Source organism: Phlebotomus papatasi, chromosome 2, assembly GCF_024763615.1.
Source record: "Phlebotomus papatasi isolate M1 chromosome 2, Ppap_2.1, whole genome shotgun sequence".
Taxonomy (NCBI): domain Eukaryota; kingdom Metazoa; phylum Arthropoda; class Insecta; order Diptera; family Psychodidae; genus Phlebotomus; species Phlebotomus papatasi.
In genome coordinates this window covers 19,091,028-19,113,979 of record NC_077223.1, presented here as the reverse complement: position 1 = coordinate 19,113,979, position 22,952 = coordinate 19,091,028, and the positions used below count along the sequence as shown (strand labels likewise).

At 32.9% G+C, this 22,952-nt stretch overlaps 2 protein-coding genes across 4 annotated transcripts; one reads left to right on the top strand and one right to left on the bottom strand.

Annotated features, from left to right (window-relative positions):
* The first annotated feature begins 320 nt into the window (after positions 1 to 320).
* Positions 321 to 6,200, top strand: LOC129802952 (probable Ufm1-specific protease 2). The gene is made up of 2 exons (XM_055849202.1): positions 321 to 551; positions 614 to 6,200. Exons 1-2 carry the CDS (start codon positions 513 to 515, stop codon positions 2,312 to 2,314), a joined length of 1,740 nt encoding a protein of 579 aa, XP_055705177.1. The 5' UTR covers positions 321 to 512; the 3' UTR covers positions 2,315 to 6,200.
* Positions 6,079 to 22,942, bottom strand: LOC129802950 (solute carrier family 26 member 6). 3 transcript variants are annotated; one of them, XM_055849201.1, is made up of 7 exons: positions 22,783 to 22,942; positions 16,269 to 16,446; positions 12,010 to 12,257; positions 11,454 to 11,947; positions 11,282 to 11,386; positions 6,951 to 7,647; positions 6,079 to 6,674 (listed from the first exon to the last, which is right to left on the bottom strand). In XM_055849201.1, exons 2-7 carry the CDS (start codon positions 16,295 to 16,297, stop codon positions 6,223 to 6,225), a joined length of 2,025 nt encoding a protein of 674 aa, XP_055705176.1. In that variant the 5' UTR covers positions 16,298 to 16,446; positions 22,783 to 22,942; the 3' UTR covers positions 6,079 to 6,222. The 3 variants fall into 3 exon arrangements, with proteins under 3 accessions (XP_055705176.1, XP_055705175.1, XP_055705174.1); XM_055849200.1 differs by having other exon boundaries at positions 16,269 to 16,443; positions 22,783 to 22,928; XM_055849199.1 differs by having other exon boundaries at positions 16,269 to 16,424; positions 22,783 to 22,928.
* Between the last annotated feature and the right edge of the window lie 10 nt (positions 22,943 to 22,952).

The following is a 22,952-nucleotide window of genomic DNA, read 5'->3' as shown; positions in this document are numbered from 1 at the left end:
AGAGGGCGCTTGTATAGCAAATTTACCATTTGCTCGTGGGAATTCCCGTGGGAATTCCGTCTGTTTGCACGGTTTCTATCAAAATTTTTCTTTTTTTTTTTCATTTTTATAATTTTTTCGGACTCCAATAGCTTCAACAGGCCTGGAAATAATTAGTTGACTGTATCGATCTCCTTGTAATTTTTTATTCGTTTTGGTTTTTTTTGATACTTGGGTAGCTTGGGTAAAATTATAACTAAAAAATCGTTACTTTTCGAAATTACGAGGGAAAATGTGTCCCAAAATAATTTTCTATGTGACTACCAGGTGGCCTTGACGTAGAAAACATTTTTTTTCTTGTCATTTCTCTTGTTTTCATAAACAAATTGCCACGTTTTCTCTGGCTAAAAGTACCCTGGAAATTATCTTGCTAATCTCTGCTCACAATTGAGGACCTTTGCTGTTTGTTGGATAAGAGAAACCTGCGAAATTAGCAGTATTTTGTGACTGAGAAGTGCTATTCTCTGAGCATCATGAGTCCCAAGCTGAGCTTCACAAAAAACCTCTTCCAGGTAAAATTTTCTTAAGATTTATTGAGAATTTTTACTAAATGTTTGTTTAAATGTCTTTCTAGCGCTTGAAGACGGTGAAGACATCCTTCAGAGGCTGCCTGTATGGGGTGAGAACTGAGGAGTGTCTCTTGGTTCTGGGTTTCGTTGTCAGCAATACATTGGATGATGGATCCTTTTCCGGGGTTGATAAAGCTTTCACTGCCGTGGAGAATAACTTGCCGGCTGGTGTTGATTTCTGCGGATACATCGTCGTGGGAGAGGTCCTGGAGGCCGGAAAGTCCTTCGAAGGTAACACAGATGTTTCACATTGCGCATTGTTAACTTGTAGTACTGATATGGAGCAAGTAGCTGCGGGGTTTCTTGTCAAGGGCGTCTTCCGGGAGTTTGCATATGATACTCTTGAATATGGGGAAGTTATCGAAAGATTGTACCTGGTTAGAACTCAGTACAAAGCCAATTTAATGGTAGAATTGACGGAAGATTGTGTGAGGGCTGTTTTCAGGGATTTGAGGAAGAAATTCTCTTCCGGAAGGCTTCATTTTTCTGCAAGAAATTCAGATATTTATGTCAGTTCTGAGGTTTCAAGGGGAGAAGTTAGTCAGGGAGATGTCCCAAATGTTGAGGTTATTTTTGCAGAGATAAATAGGAATCCGGAAGGATCTAAGGCAAAGGGGAAGAAAGAGACATTTTCTGACTACCGGGTAATTAATATTGATGTCATGGTTAACAAAACCGAACTGAGAGATGAATTCTCAAATAAGAGATGTGTCAGGGTTAAGTTTAGTAACGCTCAGAAGTATTCCATTCCTCTGATTCTCGAAGGGATGTCCCTGGTTCCCAAAGAAACGGACACAAATGAGCTCTATCACGTCCTGGTGGAGAGTTTGTCCCGGAATTTATCCCTTGTGGAGGAAACTCTTCTTGCCAGTTTAGACAGGGATGAAGACTTTCTCTCTTTGAGGTCGTACAATGTCAAAATGCATGATTTTGGGCATAGTTTTCTGTGCGTCTGGCCACAGAAGATTGACGAGAGCAAGCCTGTCCTTAAGGACCGTCGAAGGCTCTTCCATAAAACTTTCGGTTTGCCCCTGACGCGGCCCTATTTCCGCCGCAAAAACGTCCTTCCCGAGGCGGATGGTCAAGTTCTGATGAACACGCACCTTGGCCTGAAATCTTCTCCCAATCAGTACCTAGTTCAGGGTACTTACGGGTACTATCACTACATGCAGCAGAATTACAATGATTCAGGCTGGGGTTGTGCCTATCGCTCTTTCCAGACCATCTTCTCCTGGTTCAGATATCAGGGTTACACTGAAAAGCCCATTCCCACTCACTATGACATCCAGGAAGCTCTGGTTAGCATGGGAGACAAACCCAGAGCTTTCCTAGGATCCACTCAGTGGATTGGATCGACTGAGGTGTCCCTATGCCTAGAGAAATTCCTCAATATCACCTCCCGGATAATGTTTGTGCAATCAGGGAAGGATTTGGGGGACAAAGGTGCCGAATTGGCAATGCATTTTGAGTCCCAGGGAACGCCCATTATGATTGGGGGCGGAGTCCTAGCTCACACAATAATTGGGGTGGATTACAATAGAGAATCCGGTGAAACGAGATTCCTAATCCTCGATCCCCATTACACTGGAGCCGAAGATCTCCATACCATTCAGCAGAAGGGTTTCTGCAATTGGAAGACTGTCAATTTCTGGGACAAAAAGACATTCTATAATCTCTGCATGCCCATTAGACCAATTGAATTCTAATTCAAAGAACACAAAAAATCAGTACGGTATTTGGGAAAAAAAAGAAACCTTGCTCAATTGCTTCTGTTTCAAAAAATATATTTCTACAATTTTTGTATCTTACATTTGCCAAGAAAAATCAGAAAATATATATTTCTTTGGATTCCCCTCAACAATGAGAGTTTTACTGACTTGCAGTGAAAGCCTAAAGTCACATTTTGAATGGTATTCTAGTCTACGATGGACAAAATTCTCCTATTTTTGGTTAGGTTATTCATAAAATTGAGGTTATGTTGGTCTTAACCTAAAAATTTGTGCATTTTTTAGAGAAATGACTTCAGAATAAATTAATTTATTTGGTGGATTAACCATCAGTCATATTCATTTCAAATCATCAATTTATAAAATTCTCATTACTTTTGTAAATTTTCTTAAACAATTTTGAAATACTTTGTATATTTCTAACCTAGGAAAACATAACCTGTTTTTTCTATTTTTGTTTTAAAGAAAATAATTTTTTTCGTCCTTTGAGTTGCCAAATTATTTTAAAAAAATAACATTAAGAGCTTTTTCATTTAAATTAAAGTGCAACATAGCCTTATTGTTGAATAAAGCTGTCTACACGTTAGACAAATTATTGAAATAATAGCACATCAAAGTAACATTGAAAAGAAACTTCAATATTGAAGCAAATATTGAAAGCAATATTACAATAATTGCCTACACACTGAACAAATTGACTTCAATATTAAAAACACCAGTCTAGTCAACGATTCACAGATCTTCTGGGATTTTCTTCCGTATTTTGTCAAGAACACCCAAAAATAACCAAATTGGTCAGAAGATTTCTCCAGCTTCGTCCAGGAAATCCCAGATCTTCTGGAATTTTCTTGTATATTATGCCAAAAATACTTCAGATTGGAAACAAAAGCCAAATAGAAGTAATAACTTGAATTCTCACAGACTGTCACGATCATGCTTCGTATCATACCGTAGGAGAGTTTATCATCGCGAGTAAAAGGATTGGCTTGTGGCCACAGCCACAAGCCTTCTTTCCCTCTGTAGGATTCCATTTCGTATCATAAAATTATACTTATATGAAGTGCTTTGGGCATAATGAACAAGAAAATCCCAGAAAATTTGGGATTTCCTGGAGGAAGCTCCAGGAATCCTCTACCCACCGAACGTATCTCACTGGTTTTTGACATAATTTTCAAAAAAAATCCAAAAAGATCTGGGACTTCTGGAGGAAGCTCCAGGAATCCTCTGACCACAGAAAGTATCTGAAGTGGTTTGGGAATAATATACAAGAAAATCCCAGAAGACTGGGATTTTCTGGAGGAAGCAGAAGAGATGTGTCTTGACTTGGATTTTGATCTGGGATGTGTTTTCATTCATGACAAAGGAAAATCCGGCAGTTCTGTGATGTTGTGAAAATATTGAAGGAAATATCAAATCAATTTGATATTTAGAATTTCTTTGAAATTTTATTTCAATGTAACTTTGAAATTTTTTATTGACATAATTTGGCATAGTTTGTAGCCATTTAAAATAATGAAATAAAATTTTCCATATTGAAACAAATATTTCAATATTTGCCTACACACTGGACAATTTTCTTCAATATTGAAACATTTATGACAATAAATCTTGCAATCCTTGTCAATATTTGATATTGAAAAAAATATTTCAATAAATTATGTCTAATGTAGGTATAGCCAGCTTAAGAGATTGAACGTCGATGCTTTATTCTCTTGTAATTAAAAGGTTAACTTTAGCAGTAAGATTATGTGGAACAAAACGAATGATAAATCAAAATATTTTTTACCAAGCATTGTGTAGCATACTTTAATTTTTAATTACAGTAGAGTCCCTCAAATCTGAATCTCCCAAATTCGAACGACGGACGGTAGAATTTGAAATGTCAATTGTGGGGTTATGTTAAAAAGTTCGTGTTGTGGATGATAGAAAATCATTTTTCTGTGCTACTTCCTGAATATTTACATACATTATGAGCAAATAAAATGAAGAGGAAGTTCGCCACTAAGAAGAATTGTGAGAAAGTACGGGTATTGGATTCAAAGTACAATTTAATCTCACATAAATTCCGTTAATTTTGAAAATATCGTTCGAATTTGAGAGGTGAGAAATGTCAAAAAATCCCCCTGAGCGTTCGAATTTGCAAGACTCTGCTTTGAGGTTATGTTAAGCCTAACCTCAAAAAACTAAAACAATTTGTACAACCGAAGCTTTTAGTCCAATAAAATAATCGTTCACTCGATCAGTAAACAATTCTATTTTTTCAGAGTGAATTATAATTTATGCGCGTCAAAAAAAGAACTAAAAATTATTTTAATTTAAATTCGAACTTTAGGAACATAACAGAATTCACTGAGTATCTAATAATTTCTAATTACTTTTAATAATGCAGGTCTGCAAAATTTTAGATCTTTTAGAAAAATTATTTTTTTTTACTTTCAATTTGAAAGAAGAAATACAAGCAAAATTAAGAAAATTAGTGATTTACTGCAATGCTCCGAGCGGCAATCTTTAGAAGTTCGAATGTGCTAACAAGTCTTTAGAAGAAAAAATTGTTTATATTGCTTTCCTGCACTGAGAGAAATCCGAAAAAGTTAAAATAAGATTCCGGAAATGTTTATTTTACCCTGCAGTATTGATCCAAAATCGGTGTAAATATTATGCTTTTTAGGTGTATTAGGGATTAAAGTTACCCCTTTTCATATTAATTTTACCCTTAAAAAGATGTAAAATTAACATTAAAAAATGTTGATATATTTTTACACCTTAAAAATGTTAAAGTTACGAGGAAAAAATGTTAATCGCACCGCCGTTTTTCTCTCAGTGTTGACACATTTAGAATTTTTGAAGTGGTTAATCTTTTTTTAGGTTAGGTCACATATAACCTGAAATTCTAGAATAAATTCATCATCTAAAGGCCCTTTGTCTTTAATAATTTGTGACCCGTAACAGGTCAATGTTTTATCACTAATATGGCGATTTTTAATACAAGTTAACCTGATCAATAAGTCTTCTAAATGCTCTATAACCACAATCTCGTTTTTTGTCTTTTTTTAAATTTTCAATTAGAAATAACCAATTAAATATTTTAAATGATAAAATTTGTGTTTTATGCTATACATTTGATTGAGGTTATGCTCAACATCCAACACAACTTTGAGTCTTAAAATAACCTTATGATCAAGATGGAGAATTAAGTCCAACAGTAAGAAAAATTTCTATTAATTAAGTAAAGGTTAAGTCGCAAAATAAAGTAATTAGATTTGAAAATTTCGAAATTTCGCAAACAGTTTTATGTTAAAAATAATCTGACATTCAAATTGCTTTTTGTGAGCATTTTAAAGCAGTTTCAAGTCATTTTTCAATTGATTTGAGGTTATGAAAATATAACCAAAAAATTGAGATGATATTAGCGTACACATAATAGATTCTGTTTTAGAAATCTTGGATACGAGAAATTGTTATTACTAAACATATAAGAAATATTCAGTCAAAGGGATATTTCACTTTTTTAACCTTGACTTAACCTTTAGTTTATCCAAGAAATTTTCCGAACAGATCAACTTGGATAAAGATCAAATGATTAGCTTCCATAAAATCCGTGTATTGCTCTTAAAAGAAATCTTGTTCGAAAGAGTATTTGTGAGTGTTTCAATTTATTGTTCTTTTTTTTTAAGTCTCTAAGGCCAATCTTTATCCAAGAATTGATCGATATCCTTTATCCAAAAAAAAAACACCATTCCACATTGGATAACGCTGTATAATAAATATCCTACATCTATAAAGGTTTTTTTCAACAAAAATAAAATAAATTTTTTGTATAATCTGTATAGCATTTAAAACTAAATAAAATTTGTTTACGTTATTATCACTTTTGACTAAATACCATGTTACACCATCATGTCTAATTTTCCTTGGGAAAAGAGTACAGCATCGTGCACTGTTGGAAATGTCTGAAAGGGTCCATCCCCGAGGGCATCTGCATGCATAATTGTATCAAAGACACGATCAGATGGAGCTGCCAAATAGAAGGCAATTCCTATCTTATCCATTTCATTGTTGATTTCCTTGAAGAGTTTGCATGCTGAGTAGTCAATGTGAGGAATGCAGGATAGATCGATAACGACTGTATGAATATCTTGGAAATGTGTTCCATTTTCCGAAGTCATTTTGTTGGACTTTCGAGATTGAACTCCAATAGTTTCGTACAATTTGCGCTTAAAACTTGCCTTTGAGGCAAAATTAATGCATCCCGCATGGCGGAATATTTTGATGCTGGGAATTTCCATTGCTGTCTTGTGCTTCTCAATATCCACGTAAATTCCAGTTCCGGGAATTGCGCCTGAAATATTATTGGATAAACTTGGATAAAGTTTATAAAGGTACGGATAATATTGATTGGATAATGAGAGAAAATTGTGATAAAGGGAATTCAAGGTATCGGAAATTATTCCAAAAACATATTTGGATAAACTTGGATAATGCTTGGAGAGCTATAGATAATATCTTCTGGATAGCTAGAAACTCAGATAGTTGAGACAACTTAAGCAAAGAACTGGGATAATCATTGGGATAACATCAGTGCATTTTAGAAATAAAAAACTAGCAAATACTTTACCTAGAATGCAGCTGTAGCTCTTCCATCCTTTAAGATAGAGTGCAATAATGGACATAATGATTCCCACAAGAAGTCCAATATCAATGTCAATTAGCACAACGCTTAAGAAGGTACAGATCCATGTCAGTGCTTCAAGACGGTCCTCTTTGTAGAACCTCTTGAGATCTTTTACTTGCATCAACATTCCCTTGAGAGCTACCACAATAATTCCCGCTAAAACGCATCGGGGCAAAGTCTCAAAGAATGGTCCAATCCACAGAAGGACAACAGCTATCAGAGCAGCTGCTATTACCGATGCTATTTGGGTATTTCCGCCAGTTTGCTCCTGAATTAGCGAACGCGATAGGGAGCAAGCTGTTGGGATGCAGGCGTAGAGGGAGCCAACGGCATTGCTTACACTCATGGCAATGAGTTCCTGGTTGGCTCTCACTTCGTATGAATGTTTCTTGGCAAAGATAAGTGCCATGGACATCACAATAGAATAGCTAACGATAGCAATGGCTACAGAGTCAACGGCTACAAGTTTAAGTAAATCAAAGGACGGGAGAACGGGACTAGGTAGGCCAGTTGGTATTGGTCCGACAAGTTTCACCTCGTAGTTCTCTTCGAGACATAGAAATCTGGATACTAGAGTACCTCCAACTACTGCTATCAGTTCCGTTGGGGCAGGAATTCGACATCTCTTGGCCAACCATGGCTGAAATGAAAAAGAATAGACATAGTAAACTTAAAGCCGAGACACATAATTTTTTAACTTATCCAAGACACCAACCCCTTGTTTCTCTCATCAGCCAAACTTTTTACTCTATTCTGTGACTAAAATCACGATAATAACCATAAAAAGTTAAAGATTTTGGTATTCTCAACTCAAAAAAAACTAAGTAAAACTGTCAATACTACGAAAATAACCACGAAATTTTATATCTTAGACACAAACCTTCTACATTATAATGGCTCCACCTTCATAGCAAGTTCTCTTTTTTATATGGAGCTATTTGAAGCTAGCTCCTTTACTCAGCTCACAGAACCAATCAGGAAAAGTTATTTAGTCCGAAATCTAGTGTATTTATCTCTCCATAGAGATCAGTAACTTCCAAAAGGGGAACAGGCCTCACTTTTAAGTTACATCGTGTAACGGTTGGAAAAGCAGAGAAATTCTTATAGGTGTTTACACGTAAAAGTGCGCTTTTTAGATCAGGAAATTTTATGAAATCTAAATTCACATCATTTTCTTCCTCACACGCTTTGCATATGTCTATCTCATTCCTTCGCACTCCAAATTCGACTGAGCTAAATTGAATTTGTTGTGATGTTTAAAAGAAGAAGAAGAAGAGTGCGAAGGAATGAGGTAGGCGTATGCAAAGCTTGTGAGAAAGAAAAGGATTAGAATTTAGATGCTTGAAATTTTCCGGATCTAAAAGGTGTGCTGAAGCCATAATAATTAAAAATATAAAATCAATTTTAATAACCACTCTGAAAAAAAATGTTTTGTCAAATTAACAAGACAAGTTTGTAAAAAGGATGTTCTTCCATACAGAATATGGAAAAGTTTTGTAATATCAGCGGCCAACTGGATCTTGTTAAAAGTTTGTTAAAAGGGTGTTTTTCCATATAACATGCAAGAAAAAGTTTTGTGAAATTGGTAAATAACATCCTTTTGACAAACTTTCAACAAAATCCATTTGTTCGTTTAACAAGACATTTTTTCCAGAGCAGAGAAAGCGCAATAGGATGCTACAATATTTTTCCGTTACTAAAGTTGAATAAGATTGACATCATCTGCTTAAGAAAAGAGTCACGCAATTGTAGGTAAAGATTGTCACATCACTAACTACAGGAAGCAGAGAGTTTGTGATTTGTTTAGAATTATAAGTGATCATATGCATACATGCAATAATGATTTTAGATTTTTTACTGGTTTCTTTTAATCATTAAAATCAATAATCATCGATGTTCATTCCCCAGAGAGTTTCTTCTAAAATTCTTAGGGAAGTGCTAAAGAGTCTTTTGAGTAAGGTCCACCCATTCATAATTTTATGCCACGCTCTTGACTCGCAAGTCAAATGAAAATCACTTCAATTCAAATTCAAGTATATAACAAGGACTACTAAAGATAAGGCAGTATTTTGGTAAAAATTGTAAATGAAATTTGGTCAGTATTATAAATAATACAGAAATCGTTAATTATAATGGCTCCGGCACACCCTTTTAAATTAGGAAAATTTCGTGAAATCGAAATTCACATTCAACTTTAAGTCAAAATTCAAACACCTCGCAAAATTATATTCCTTTGTTTTTAACAGCATTATAACAAATTCAATTTAGTTCAATCGAATTTTCAATGCGAAATTGGATAGTCGTATGCAAAAACTTTGAGGAAAAGAGATAAAAATTTTGATTTCATGAAGTTTTCCTAATCAAAAAGATGTGTGAGGGGCATAATTCTGTAATTTTCTATTTTTCACTTTTCTTTTATTAAGCAATGGAAAAAGGAAAATAAAGAATTTACAAAAAAAATAGAATTTTGGGATTGTTTTAAAGAGATTCATGATCAGTTTTTAGTTTTGAATGCCTCCTGCACACCTTTTAGATCAGGAAAATTTCATGAAATCAAAATTGACATTTTTTTTCTTCAAACATATTGCAACTTGTTGTGACTCCAAAAGCAGGAGAAGACTACGAAAGAGCTGGATAAACTAAGCCAAAGCATAAGAAAGATAGGGATGTGAATTTTGATTTCACGAAATTAGCCCGATTTGAAAAGTGTACGGGAGCCATTATTGATCAAAATGTTTTTTTTTTCAATCAAAATTCATTTTTTACTGACTTCAATTGTTTACTGACCAATTTGACTTTTAATTTCCCCTATATAGTTTTTAGATTAGAAAAAAATCATGAAATCAAAATACACATCCCTTACTTTCTCAAAGGTTTCTCATATGCCTGTCCTATTTTGTGGCTCTCAAATTGAATCTTCTTCTTTTTCTATTTTATGTAAGGCTGTCGGACTCACTCGGGTCCATATAGCCATCAAATTGAATCGAAGTAAATCTAATTTGTTGTGATGTTCGAAAGAAGAAGAAGAAGAAGAGTGCGAAAGAGTAAGAGTACGATAGACCAATGCAAAACGTGTGAACAAGAAAGAAATATGAATTTTGATTTCATGAAATTTTCCTGATCTAGAAGGTATGACCAATCTGACAATTTACTGATCAAAAATTTTCATTTTTATCCATAAATGTTAAGAATGAAAAAACACGTTTACTCATAAAATTTGTAGTAAAAATAAAAATATTTAAATTTTTGCTCAAAGTCCCATATCGAGGAAAAACAAATAATATGGGCTATATAACTGCAATTTACTCATAGCGAAGCTTAGAAACACAAATGATACGTAATGTTTCATTCACAACTTTGCGATAAGAAGTTTTAAATTAAGTTTACGAGCGGAAACTGTAAGTATATCTGTGTACATCTCAGCTAAAACTATTAAATTATTCCTAAATGCCTCTAAAATCACCGTCAACGATAATTTCTCTGGAATTACCATTATTGTTTACCTCATAGAGCATGAGTCAAGAGATATAAGGATAAAGTTTCGTAAATCAGAGTAGAATACTATATAAATATTTACTCAAGAATTGTAGAAAAAATCTTAGTGGTTCTTTGACGTAATTTTTTGTAATTTGGTGCCTTGGAAATTGCCGAGATACCCAAGTTAAATACCGTAGTGATTCCTTATCCTTCAAGGAAAGTTTCTCGACCCTTCAAAAGACTCCAAAGACCCTTCGAAGACTTTGAGAATAATAATAATAATAATTTTATTCAACTTCGTATAACCCCCATACCATGGGTCCGCCGCCGTCTTAGCGTTGGTGACCAGCCTCTGAAGCCAAACGGCGGAAATGCTTCTTCATCGGTTGTATAAGCATTCATAGTTTACAAAGTCGTTGAACACAAATTACAATATTTTGTCTCACTTAATTTTACAAAACACAAAATTTGCAAAGCATAACGCAAAGAATCCCATGATGAACCTGAGGAATTCGAACCACTTTAATGACACAGGGTTACCCCTGTGTTCAAATACTAAAACGCATTCCCAAATGGTGAATAAGAACGTAAGGTATCTGATGAGAGATTCGAATTATTCTCTCGCTCTAGTTTCAGCTTGTTTTCCCATACAAATTTATGTAACTACTTTTATAGCGTATCGCGTTAGGTTCTTTGCGACCTCGTTTGAAACAAATTGATGAAATGTTGATACGGATGATACAGTGAAAACCAATTAAACTACGAGTTCAACCCTTATTAATAAGAAAAATAGATACCTTTAGTATTTCATTGGACGCTATCATGAACGCAATCACAATGATGGCTATGGTTAGCGCTGTAACGTTGACTGATGGCAGTAGCTTAAAGACGTTGATAGCCACCTAGTTAGAAAATAATTAGGAAAAATCAATCATTTGAGATGCAATCGATAGATCAAAATTTACTCACATGAACGATCTTAAAGGCACCTTTGTGATGTGGGAGTTTTATGCCAAAAATATCTTTAATTTGACTCATCACAACATGAATGGCCGATGCTGTTGTAAAACCACTCACTAGTGGTTCACTAAGTAAAGACGACAGTGCTCCCATTCTTAAGAGACTCATGATAAGTTGATATATTGCGACCATGAGTGAAGTAGCAGCTACAATTTCCATGGCTGTTATGTCATTTGTTATGACTGTGTTATCATTGCTATCACTCGTGGCGTTCCCACTTCGACTTGTGTCTAGAAGATCTGGGTTTACATGCGTCTGCACAACTTTTCCCACCATCAAACTAACTACGGCAAATGTTCCCATGGATATGTGTCGCGATGTACCAAATATAACATAGGCAAAGAGCGGGAAGAAGGCCATATAGAGGCCTATTTGCGGTGGGACAAATGCTAGGATGGCATAGGCCATACCTTGAGGAATGTGCATCACAGCAACGGTTATTCCTGAAAATGATATACAAAAGTTAAAGATGCATTCTAGAACCTGAAAAAAAAACCTTTTTTACCAGAAGTAATATCGCCCATTAAATTCTTCTTCAATGAATACTTTGGCAGCCAATCTACAATCGGAACTATGCTGTACAGCAATGCCAGGAAGTCAATGCTACTGATTGACTTCTTTATTCGTTGCACATAACTATCCTTCTCCTTCTCGTACCCAGAAATCTTGTTGGCTTCTTCAGCATGAAGAACTTGTCTTGATATAAAATACGACGGGATTGTTGTGTATCCCAAATCATCTTTATTTATTGAGCTGTAAGAATTAAAAAAAGAAAGTATGTTTTGAGTTAAATCTACTAGACAGCCTTGCAAGCTCAAATAATGAGTATTTTTTGTCAATAAATAAAATTACTTTATTGCAAGGTATGCTCCAAATCTTTGAGACATCTTATCAAAGACACGGCTTAAGACTTCATTGAGAATTCATTCAACTTTTGATAATATTGGCGTGAAGAATGTAGGACTGGGTTTGAATTAAGATATCACGCGGTTTTTTAGAGTAAGTTTATTTTGCTTTTATAGCGGACGAACCGTAGATGTGTTTGACTTTGCTCTCCGGAGTTGACTTAGCCACCCTTCTCTTCGTTTTACTTTTCTTTGATTCCAGCACTTAAGGATGGTCTTTATCGATCGAACACAGTAGATAGGATCAGTCAAGACCATCCTTAAGTTCTAGAATTAAGGAAAAGCTTACGAACAGCAGTGGCAAAACCATCGATAGCGTAAGGCTAAAACGCCTAAAACACTCAATACAATCCAAAATATACTCAATTCGTTGGCGAAAAGAACATTCATTAGTTCTATTCTCTTTCAGTTTATTGCTAATTTAAAGCTTTAAACTTAAACGCAATTTTCTTTAATGACTTGATTTTATGCATTTCTGTAGAAATTTTGAACGAATGAATATTAGACAATTTATTTAAATATTTGTCGTTGAAATAGCTAATTTCCTCTTTTAGATCTATCACCTTTACAGAGTTATACTTTTAGCACATGCATGTTCTAAATCAATTTATAATACAAATTTGCAATTGCTGAATGAAATAAGAAAAATTATACTGCTAAATCGTAGAATCATAAACACAAAGTTTTTAGAACTGCATTGTTTCTCATGCGTGTTAAAATATGCATTAAACTTTAGCACTATAATTTTTTCAAATTATTATTTACAGGAGCTCTAAAAGTCTCAAACCCTACAAACAGTTATGTTTGACTTACTTTTAGCTATTTCTTGAAAACTACAAAATTTTTGCAATATTTTCTTTTAGTGCATGAATGTAGAAAATTAGTACTAAATTTATCATTCCTCTCTAAGAATTTTTTCTGATTTCTAATTTCTAATTTATTAAAAAAAGAACCACAACAAATAGGGTGCAACCCTCTTACAAATATGTGGCAGTGAAAGAAAAGAAAAAAAGTAAAAGTAAACATAAAAAAAGGGAAAAGATTTAAGAAATAGAGAAAAGAAAAGAAAAGATTTCAGAATTTTCAATGCATTCCAAGAAAGATTTATAACGCTAATTATTAAAAGGATGTAAAAAAAAATGTTTTTTTTTTTGATTTGACAGAACAGAATCTTTCAATATTTTGTATAATATGTTTTTAGAATATTTTAATAAGCAACGTTTCAAATTTTTTACTTTCATTGTAGTATCTCATAAAATCAACATTACGCATATCACTCTAGATTTTGTTATGACTAGCTCACTTTATCTTGTTTAGATTTTTCTAAAAACGTTTGATATATAAAACAAATATTAGATAATTCTGGTAAATAAATATTATGATTTTGTCGTCCTATCTGAAGAGAATAAAATCAAAATACATGAACATAATACATATTTCCGGTGGTAGCCAAAATCCCGAAAGCTAAAATCCCGAATCGGGATTTCGGCGTTCGAGATTTCGACCGGAAACCATATAATTTATTGTCCTTTGATCAAACAGATAGCCTGGTGTTTTTACACAATATATTAAAGAGTTTGTAATTCAACTAGAAATTTAGAATATGCATGTACTAAACTGATTTGTGACAAAAATTTGACATTTTCGTATGAGACGCTGTGAAATTAAACAAACGGGATACACTAATTAAAGCTGAAATATGGGGTCCCTGTTAAAATCTCGGACGCCAAAATCCCGAACTAGTGTATTCTGTTTGTTTAATTTCACAGCGTCTCATACGAAAATGTCAAATTTTTGTCACAAATCAGTTTACTACATGAATGTTCTAAATTTCTAGTTGCATTACAAACTCTTTAATTAATTGTGTAAAAACACCAGGCTATCTATTTGATCAAAGGACAATAAATTATATTTATTTCTTTGTTAAATTAGTTTTTGCCATTTTATTGGTTTATGCCCAACGCACAATAACTTTTGTTTTGTAAACATGTTTTTTGACATTTCAGTGAAAGTGAGTGAGATCTAGATCTAGCCATCTCGCTCACTCACATAGGAAATTTTGAAAACATATTTACAAACAAAAGTTATTGTGCGCTGAGCATTATATAGTAAAATTTGTCTAACCCTTTTTGATAATTTATTATTTTTGGTATTTACCAATTTTGTTTTCGAACTTAAACCAATTGAACTTTAAATGCCGACTCCTAAAACTACTTTCTAAAAATGTTTTTATCTTCATTAAACTCAAACATTGGGCGATTGTGATATGTATAACTAGTTTGTTGGAGAATTTTTCTTTAAAATGCGTAATCCAACTGAGTAATGGACACTGAAGTCTTAACATGAGTTGGTCAGAGTTCTAGAGTAATGAGGGAGCTTTACAGATGCGTTTTCCTGAGGAAGACCGAGTTTATTCATTCGGCTAAACAAGCGGTTTGTAAGGCTTTGTTTTTTTGTTCTCGTGTAGGGTAGTGTGGGGCAGTTTCACGTATGCATTATTTTCCAAAATACACATTTTTTAGATAAAAAATAATTATCTTGGAATTGTGATATATAATTTTAGATAGCCAATACTGGAGAGAAACTAACAGGGTTTAATTAATTTAAATATGGCTCATATTCATTTAGCAAATGAGTTCTTAAAAAAGTATAACTGGGTAAAACTGCCTCACCCTCTTGTACTTCTAATCATCAAGTGGGAGGGGTGGTCCGCTAGTCGTCGGGTTGGCAAAGCTTCAGTTCAGAATAAAAATCCTTTTCTTCCCATTTTTTCCCAGAGCTTTCGGTGCTCTACATTATTGGGAAGAAAAGGATTTTTTCTGGGCTGAACCATCTCCATCCCGACGACTACCGGAACATTTCAAGCTAAGAAATCGGGAACTTATATTCAGAATTAGCTGAAAAATGCGTTGATATTTGGAAATTCCAACTAAAACTACTTAAATGATCACGAATTGATCTAATTCAAAATTAAAACATTGGTATTCATCGAATGGGGTTTGGAATTGAATTCCTGCATGGGTGCTTCTGTTTAAGAATTTTCTATTTTTTTGTGTGAAGTACCGGAGGATCACGAAGTGTGGAAGTCTCTCCTGGATGTCCTAATCATGCAATCCAATTAGATATAAATGCTTAGGAATAAAGGGTAGACTTAGACTTCAGAATGTTCAGAATCGAATGCCTGTCTGAACTTAAAGTCGTCAAAGATAGGGAGACATGGAAGGTTAGCCTAGGTGTCCTAAGCTTATGACCCCATTAGGGGCAAGTGGTTCAGTGAATGATTAAATGCATAATGGCATAATATTAATTCAGTTTAATCACATGTTAACACTGAATACCTCCCTTATTTGTGGAAGCTTCAATATTTTAAGACAATCTGGGGAAGTTAATACTATATCGTTCGCATCACTTGAATTTATAAATTGAAGGTGAATCAACGATAAGTCGTGTTAAAAATGCCGCTCATTCTTTTTTCCACAATCTATTGTTCTCACTTTCATTCACCTTGAAAGTGCATCAATGAAGAATGACAAAATATTTGCTGAATTATTTTTTGGAAACCACGAAAAAATTGCGTGATTTTTGTGATGCGGGAAAATTTTTAAAGAGACAAGTATTTTTGTGCAGGAAGAGTTCTTTGCTTTATATTGAGAATCTCTTTGTTGTATATCTTGGAATTCATTGAAAATCAACAAATAATGTGGTTTTTTCTACACCCAAACATATCGTGAGATTTATTTGCAAAGCCAATAAAAACGAATCTGTGAAGTCAGACGATGATTGCTAACACTAATTGTTAAATTAAATGCTTAGTTATAGAAATAACAAATTACGCGCTAATCAAATTTATCTATATTACCTGATTTTTTCTTGCTTCTTGTCCACCATTTCCTTTCCAACTTGAGAACACCTCCACTTAATTTATTTTATTTTACACTTATCCTTTGTAAATGTGTGAAAAATTGATCGTTCTTTAGCACTTTATTTGCTTCAAATTCTTTCAATAGTAAAATACCTGAAAATTGATCACAACACTTCTTTTTATGCTTTGTTAGTAAATCGTCTCTCTTTTTTTATGACGTCACAGAATATATTTCACAAATATTTACGATAATATGTAGCACAAGACTTGTATTGTCAAAGGTGCAAAAAACTCATAGATCTTGAGGGTTGATCACTGAGGATTTCCCATCTAAATTTTCCAAAGAATTTGCGCGTGGTTAAAGCTGAGGCTATTGAGAGGGCTCACGACTTCAACTGATTTAGTAATATTGCTGTTAGTGGTCTTTTATATTATTTTTCAACTGGGAAATTCACAATTAGATGCCACCCGAAGTGTGGCTTTCCAAAAGATTCAACACACGAAAAAAAAAAGTTGTGTACAGAAAATTTGGATGATTATCTTCATTAAACAGGGCAATATTGATAATTTTGTGCAATGTGCGAAAGATTAGGGGCAAGCGCGTGCTTGGGATAGTGCGTCTTTTGACTTCTTCTCTTAGCTTCTTGTTTCCAACCCGATATCCGACCTTTACTAACCATTTCCTGTTTCTATGTAGACTATTTAAAATACACTCTTGCAGTCTTTTAAATAAACTCCCTGGTATGGATAAATATTGAATCTCTTAATTGTTTAATTTTTTTTACCTTTTCATAAATAAACTTCTGATTTTATTTATAAATTTTGCACTACAATTGTTCAAACCGATAATAATCTTGTTTCTACGAAAAAAACTGAAAATCCAAACAAATATTTATCAGTAATTGTCTTTTCATTATGTTTCCTAATCCCGATAATCTCATAAATTATCTTGTCGAAAAATTTCCGTTGTCACACTTAACGATCTCCCATACAGATCAATGCAAGAAATACCATCGCATTAACTAAACGTTAATTCCCATTTTTTGGACAAATATCCATTACCTTAATGGAATTTTTCTTTTATAGTATGATATTTACAGCTTAATTTTCATCGAAATGTTTTTTTTTAATGTTTCATTTCGTACAGCTGTAACAGACGTATAAATAAAAATAATATTCGTGTTTTTTTTTTCTTTCGAGTTGTTCTTTTTATTACACATAATAACAATTTTATCTAATAGCAAGTGTTTTGAGGTTTTCTAAAACACATAATTCATTCAGTGGAACTTTGCGCATTAGGTAACATAGATTGCTAATTTACTGAGTAGAATGATTTGCTAAATTTATGGAATTATTCATTCATTTAAGAACAACGAGAAATATGGCGAAGTAATTGATAAAAATACTATTTCCTGTTGTTTAGAAAAAAAAGAATACACAAATGTGCAGAATATTTTATTATCTTTTTTATTTTATCTAAATCCTAATAGAAATGTTGTTATGCCCTTTCAAATCGGAAGTTAAAGTGTTTCGGTTTATTTAGTTAATTAGAAAACCTTTAATAGTGACCGTAAAAATTTGTTAAACAGTGTATCTTCGTACGTACGAAGCATAGGTATTTTCGGTATTTTCCCATACTCATATTAAATTTATACAATTATAATTATTACAAATTAAATTAAAATTTATATTTAAATTTTAATTTTAACACAACTCATCAAAAACTTTAAAGTCATTGTCCTTTGTACGATTTTTCGTATTAAGAGCTGTGATATTTAGCTTGGCTCGATTATATGAGTTAGCTTACACGGTCTAGGGACAAGTGCGGCACCTTTGAATTGGGGCAGATTTGAAATTAAGTTTTTTCCCCTATTCTTAAATTAAACTTGACCTTATCATGATATAGGGCAAGTGTGCCAAATTCCGGCCAGATTGCAATTTCGGCCACCTTTTTTGTTCCTCAAATTTCCATGAACTTTTAGATTTTACGTACTCTAGAGATTATACAATGCAAAAGAATAACAAAAAATATAGCTTCGACAAACAAGATGACGTGAAAAAGATATTGGAAGAATTCCCGAAGGGCAAGGTATTATGAGAATGAAGGAGGCCGAAATAGGGCACCAAAGCTATGTCTATATTTTTTATTCATTTTAAAATGTATTAAGAATGATTTTAGAGTAAATAAAGACGGTAAACTCTTTACAAGGTTCCAAGCAACACTTTTACAAAAGAAAGAATAAAACAATCAATTTGTATTTAAAATATTACATTTCAAACTTGAGACTTTGACGCTTGCATGCAACTATGCCGAAAAATTTGGCACACTTACCCTAAAGCTCTACAAAACAATTGTGAGCCTATATTACATTATGATAAAGCTTAATTCCATTTAAAAATAGGAGGAAAACCCAATTTCAAAATTTCCCCATAACAAAGGTACCCCACTTCCCCCTACTGAACCATAGTTTCTGCCGTTTACTTGGGGAGATCGGTCATAATAAGTCGGCGGTATACAAACCTAAGCACATTTTTTTGGGAAATAAGTAAAATAATTATCAGTCTTGTAATATATTTAGGTTCAGCTCGTTGCAGGGCAAATTGTAATAACAATAATAATAATAATAATTAATAACATCCCTGTAGTCAAATTAAACCAACTTTTGTGGGAGCTTCCTAAAGCTTTTCAAAAATATGTTTCCGTACGTGTCATGGCAAAGCCAGAAGTAACATACCTATTTAAGATTATAAAGAATTAAACTGCTAATAAATGTAGGTTAAGTGTACCAAATTTCGGCCAGCTTGTAATCTCGGCCACTTCTTTTGTCCCTCAAATTTCCATGAATTTTTAGTTTTTGCATAATTTAAAGAGATTATACAACGCCAAAAAATACAAAAAATGTCGCTTCGACGAGCGCAATCAGTTAAAAAGATGCAATCTTTGTACATTTAATAAAAAATTAAATAGATTTAAGATATTTCGGAATGATTTTAGAATTAAAAATAAATAAATACATTTAATTTCATTTGCAAAATGTCTGAGTTAGATGCTAAAATAAAATTAACGTTTTAAATGTGTGTTTTTTTTTAAGATTATAAATTTCATATTTGACAAAAATTTTTCATATATTTTTATATAGAAAAAAATCCTTTTGACAAATTTTTCTTGCTAATTTGACAATTTTTTTTCTTAAATTCCTTACCAGTTTTTCTTTTACTGACCATTTCTAACAAAATACTGCCCAATTTTCTGCGGACTTTCTCTATTTCACAACATATCATCAAAAACATTATAACATTAAATTTGAAATTTAATACAATTTTCTTTCTCTTACATTCTTTTTTTATTCTGTTTTCCTATGATTTTTTCTCTTCAAAAATTCACAAGGCAATTTTGTCAGTAGTTTGAGGACTTATTAAATTTTTAAAAGAAAAGTATAACTATTAAGAAACATTAAAAAAATATATACATATATTAGTGAAGAAATTTAAACGTATATTATAAATTTTTACCATTTAGAGATATACTTTAGATAAAAGGAAAATTAAGAATTATAAACTGTCTTGGTATATTCAAACAGCTTTAATTAATTTTTGATCTTTTACTGATGAAAATGGAATATTTAAACAGATGAAAGTGGATTTTTTTAATTGGACCTTCAGATTCAGATTTATCACTGACCAAAATGCTCATTTAACCGTTTTTTTGGCTATCCTCATATGAACGCTAGATTAGGGACGATTTCGTTATCGGTGACCTAAAAACTAAATTTTTTCTCCGGTCACCTAAAGGTTTATTGAGCTCTAAAAAGTCAGAAAACATGATTTTCTGACCCCAGATTTTCGACTTTCTCGTCCTTAAAACGTTAAACATTATCCATACAAAGTAAAATATTAATTCCTATTAAATATTTTATTACTGCATAGCGTTCATAGTACCATAGCTTTGATTGGTCAGAGTTCAAAAGCTTCGAGGAGCTTTCACACCTTTTAAATCACAGAGTAAAAAGGGACTGAACAACTTTAAAACATCAATTTGAATTGCATGCGGATAATTCCTTATTGACTAAATATGTTCATGATTTATAGATGCGATGCGATTCTTACAAATTGTGAACCATTGAAGCATTTCTATTTTACGTGAATATAGCCAAGAATAGGGAAAGTGTTCCAAATTTCGGCCAGCTTCTAATTTCGGTCACTTTGAGTGTAATTTCGGCCATGGAAATAAATTAATTAAAATTATGTATGTTATCTTCGAATAGTCAATGAATTCATTTTGCTTTTAAATATTTATTCATTTTAGGATGTATTAACACAAAGAACATTAAATTTTAGGTATAATTTGAATTTAAATTGTTTTGTAGAAACTTAGTGTGGAAAGAATCTTACAAAAAAAATGACAGATCTCTTGTGTTTCTAGCAGTCTTGTGATTTGTGGTGAAGTGCAGAGGGTTTTCCTTCGATGTTTTTTTCATGAAAATTAATTAGTTTTCATTGAAGATTCTTACTGTTTAAGTTAATAGTGAATCAATCTTTAAATTTCGGGTAAAATTTCTCAGCTAGATCCTGTATTTCGTGTAAAAAAGTAGATACTTTGTGAGCGTCTCTCCGGTGAGGTAGTGTTGCCTATTCCGGCAACATCTTTTGCTTTCCTAAATTTTTTATTCATTTTATGTTTTTTTCTTCAATTTATGAGTTCTACAATGCCCATAGAAAAACAAGCATCGTATCTATGAAAAAGGTGATGTAGAATAGGCCTTATAGAAGAGTTCAGGAAGGGCAAATTGCTACGGGAATCTGCGCGTAAATTTGAGATGCTACTTTTCAGGTCTTCAGGACAAATTACACGGAAGATTTCAAGGCTTATGGGTCATATAAACGTAATTAAATTAAATATTAAACTCGTTCCGTTTGACGTTTTGAAATTTTCTATTCGTTGCGTCACAAAAGGTGGTCAGAAAAAACTTGGCCGGAATACTACCCAAAGCAATGTCCATATTATTATTAATTTTTCAATATTTTAGAAAGTGATTTAAAGAAAACAAAGATGATAAACTAATTTCCAAGATTCCACACAACCTTCCCGAAAAGGAAGTAACACAAATATCAATATGAATTAAAAATATTGCATTTCAAACTTAGGACTTCGGTGCTTATATGCAACTATGCCGAAATTTGGCACACTTAGGGTAAGTGTGCCAAATTTCGGCATAATTGCATGCAAGCGCCAAGGTCTCAAGTTTGAAATGTAATATTTTTAATACAAATTGAATTTATTTGTTACTTTTTTGTCAGGAGTGTTTCTTGGAGCGTTGTAGACAGTCTATCGTCTTTATTTTCTTTAAATTAATTCTTAATACATTCTAAAATGAATAAAAATGTTGACATAACATTGGTGGCCTATTTCAGCCACTTTCATTTTCATAGTTCCTTGCCCTTCCGGAATTCTTCGAATGTCTTTTTCAAATCATCTTGTTCGTCTAATCGACATTTTTTGTTATTTTTTGCATTGTATTATTTCTAGAGTACGCAAAAACTAAAAATTCATTGAAATTCGAGGAACAAAATATGTGGCCGATATTACAAGCTGGCCGGAATTTGGCACACTTACCCTATTTTTTTATACAATTTGACAAAAACTTTGAAGTGAAGAGCGTTAGAGCAAAAACTTAAGTTCACAATGATTTATTTATTTTTCTTGATGGATGATTCTCTGACTAAAAATATATAAATGTTGATTTCATATCGAGATGAACATTTCAACTCAAATATTTAGGAAGATAAATCTTACTCAAATAACGTAATTTTTCTTAAAGTTTGCCATTCTCAGATCACACCTAAACTTTAATTTCTTCCTTTATCAGTTAACTATTTTATAGAATTTTTGTATCGTCAATTTTCTTTTACTAAATAAACCGAACTTTACTGCGAAATTCACTCCATCCACCCCATTTTGATAAACAAGCAAACTAAGGGTTCTTTTATTTATAATCTCCATTGACGAAAATTATATCGATTCGAAAATTACTCTTTATTTTAGTATCTTTGTGACAGTATTTCTTGCACTGCTCCGTATTTTTCTGTTCTAAGTAGTTCAATTAGCTACTTAAACGTGGAAGACAAGATACACTCTTTTATTGTAGCTCACGTAAAATGATTGATTTATTGAAAATTATCGCAATTAAACGAATATTAGCAGTATCACGGCGTCAAATGCGAAAGTATGATTATTTTCCACTTTTTAGCACAACGACAGCAACAATTCGACTGTTTTTCTTCACTGGGCCCAACAATTAATTTTGCCACTCAATGATAAACAGTATCAGTAATAATTCTCCATGAATTGAATCATTGAAAAGTGTGTGAAAAAAAAAGTTTAATATTAATCCGATTCTGCGAGGTCGTCACAGTGATAAGAAAGCGCTACATAAAAATTCATGCAAAAATTGCGTGGATTTCAAGGGCTGTGTGAACACCCTTTTTCAATATCAAATTGATTTTTTTTTACCAGTCTTAATACACAAAATACTGATTATTAAAATTATAAGCACAGCACAACTTTAGCATCTTCTCAGGCAGAAGTGAAAGAAGAAACTGCCTTCCTTTTGCCAATAGAACACCACAAAATTGACATATTGACAACAAATCAGCTGATAGCATTTATAGTATATAAGCATA

Excerpts from the sequence above, each read along its gene's own strand:
- LOC129802952 (XM_055849202.1), top strand. The coding sequence starts at position 513 with ATGAGTCCCAAGCTGAGCTTCACAAAAAACCTCTTCCAG. Across the intron at positions 552-613 it reads TCACAAAAAACCTCTTCCAG|CGCTTGAAGACGGTGAAGAC; the intron begins GTAAAATTTTCT and ends ATGTCTTTCTAG.
- LOC129802950 (XM_055849201.1), bottom strand. The coding sequence starts at position 16,297 with ATGGTGGACAAGAAGCAAGAAAAAATCAG. Across the intron at positions 11,948-12,009 it reads AATGGGCGATATTACTTCTG|GAATAACCGTTGCTGTGATG; the intron begins GTAAAAAAGGTT and ends TATCATTTTCAG. Across the intron at positions 11,387-11,453 it reads GTGCCTTTAAGATCGTTCAT|GTGGCTATCAACGTCTTTAA; the intron begins GTGAGTAAATTT and ends TTTTCTAACTAG.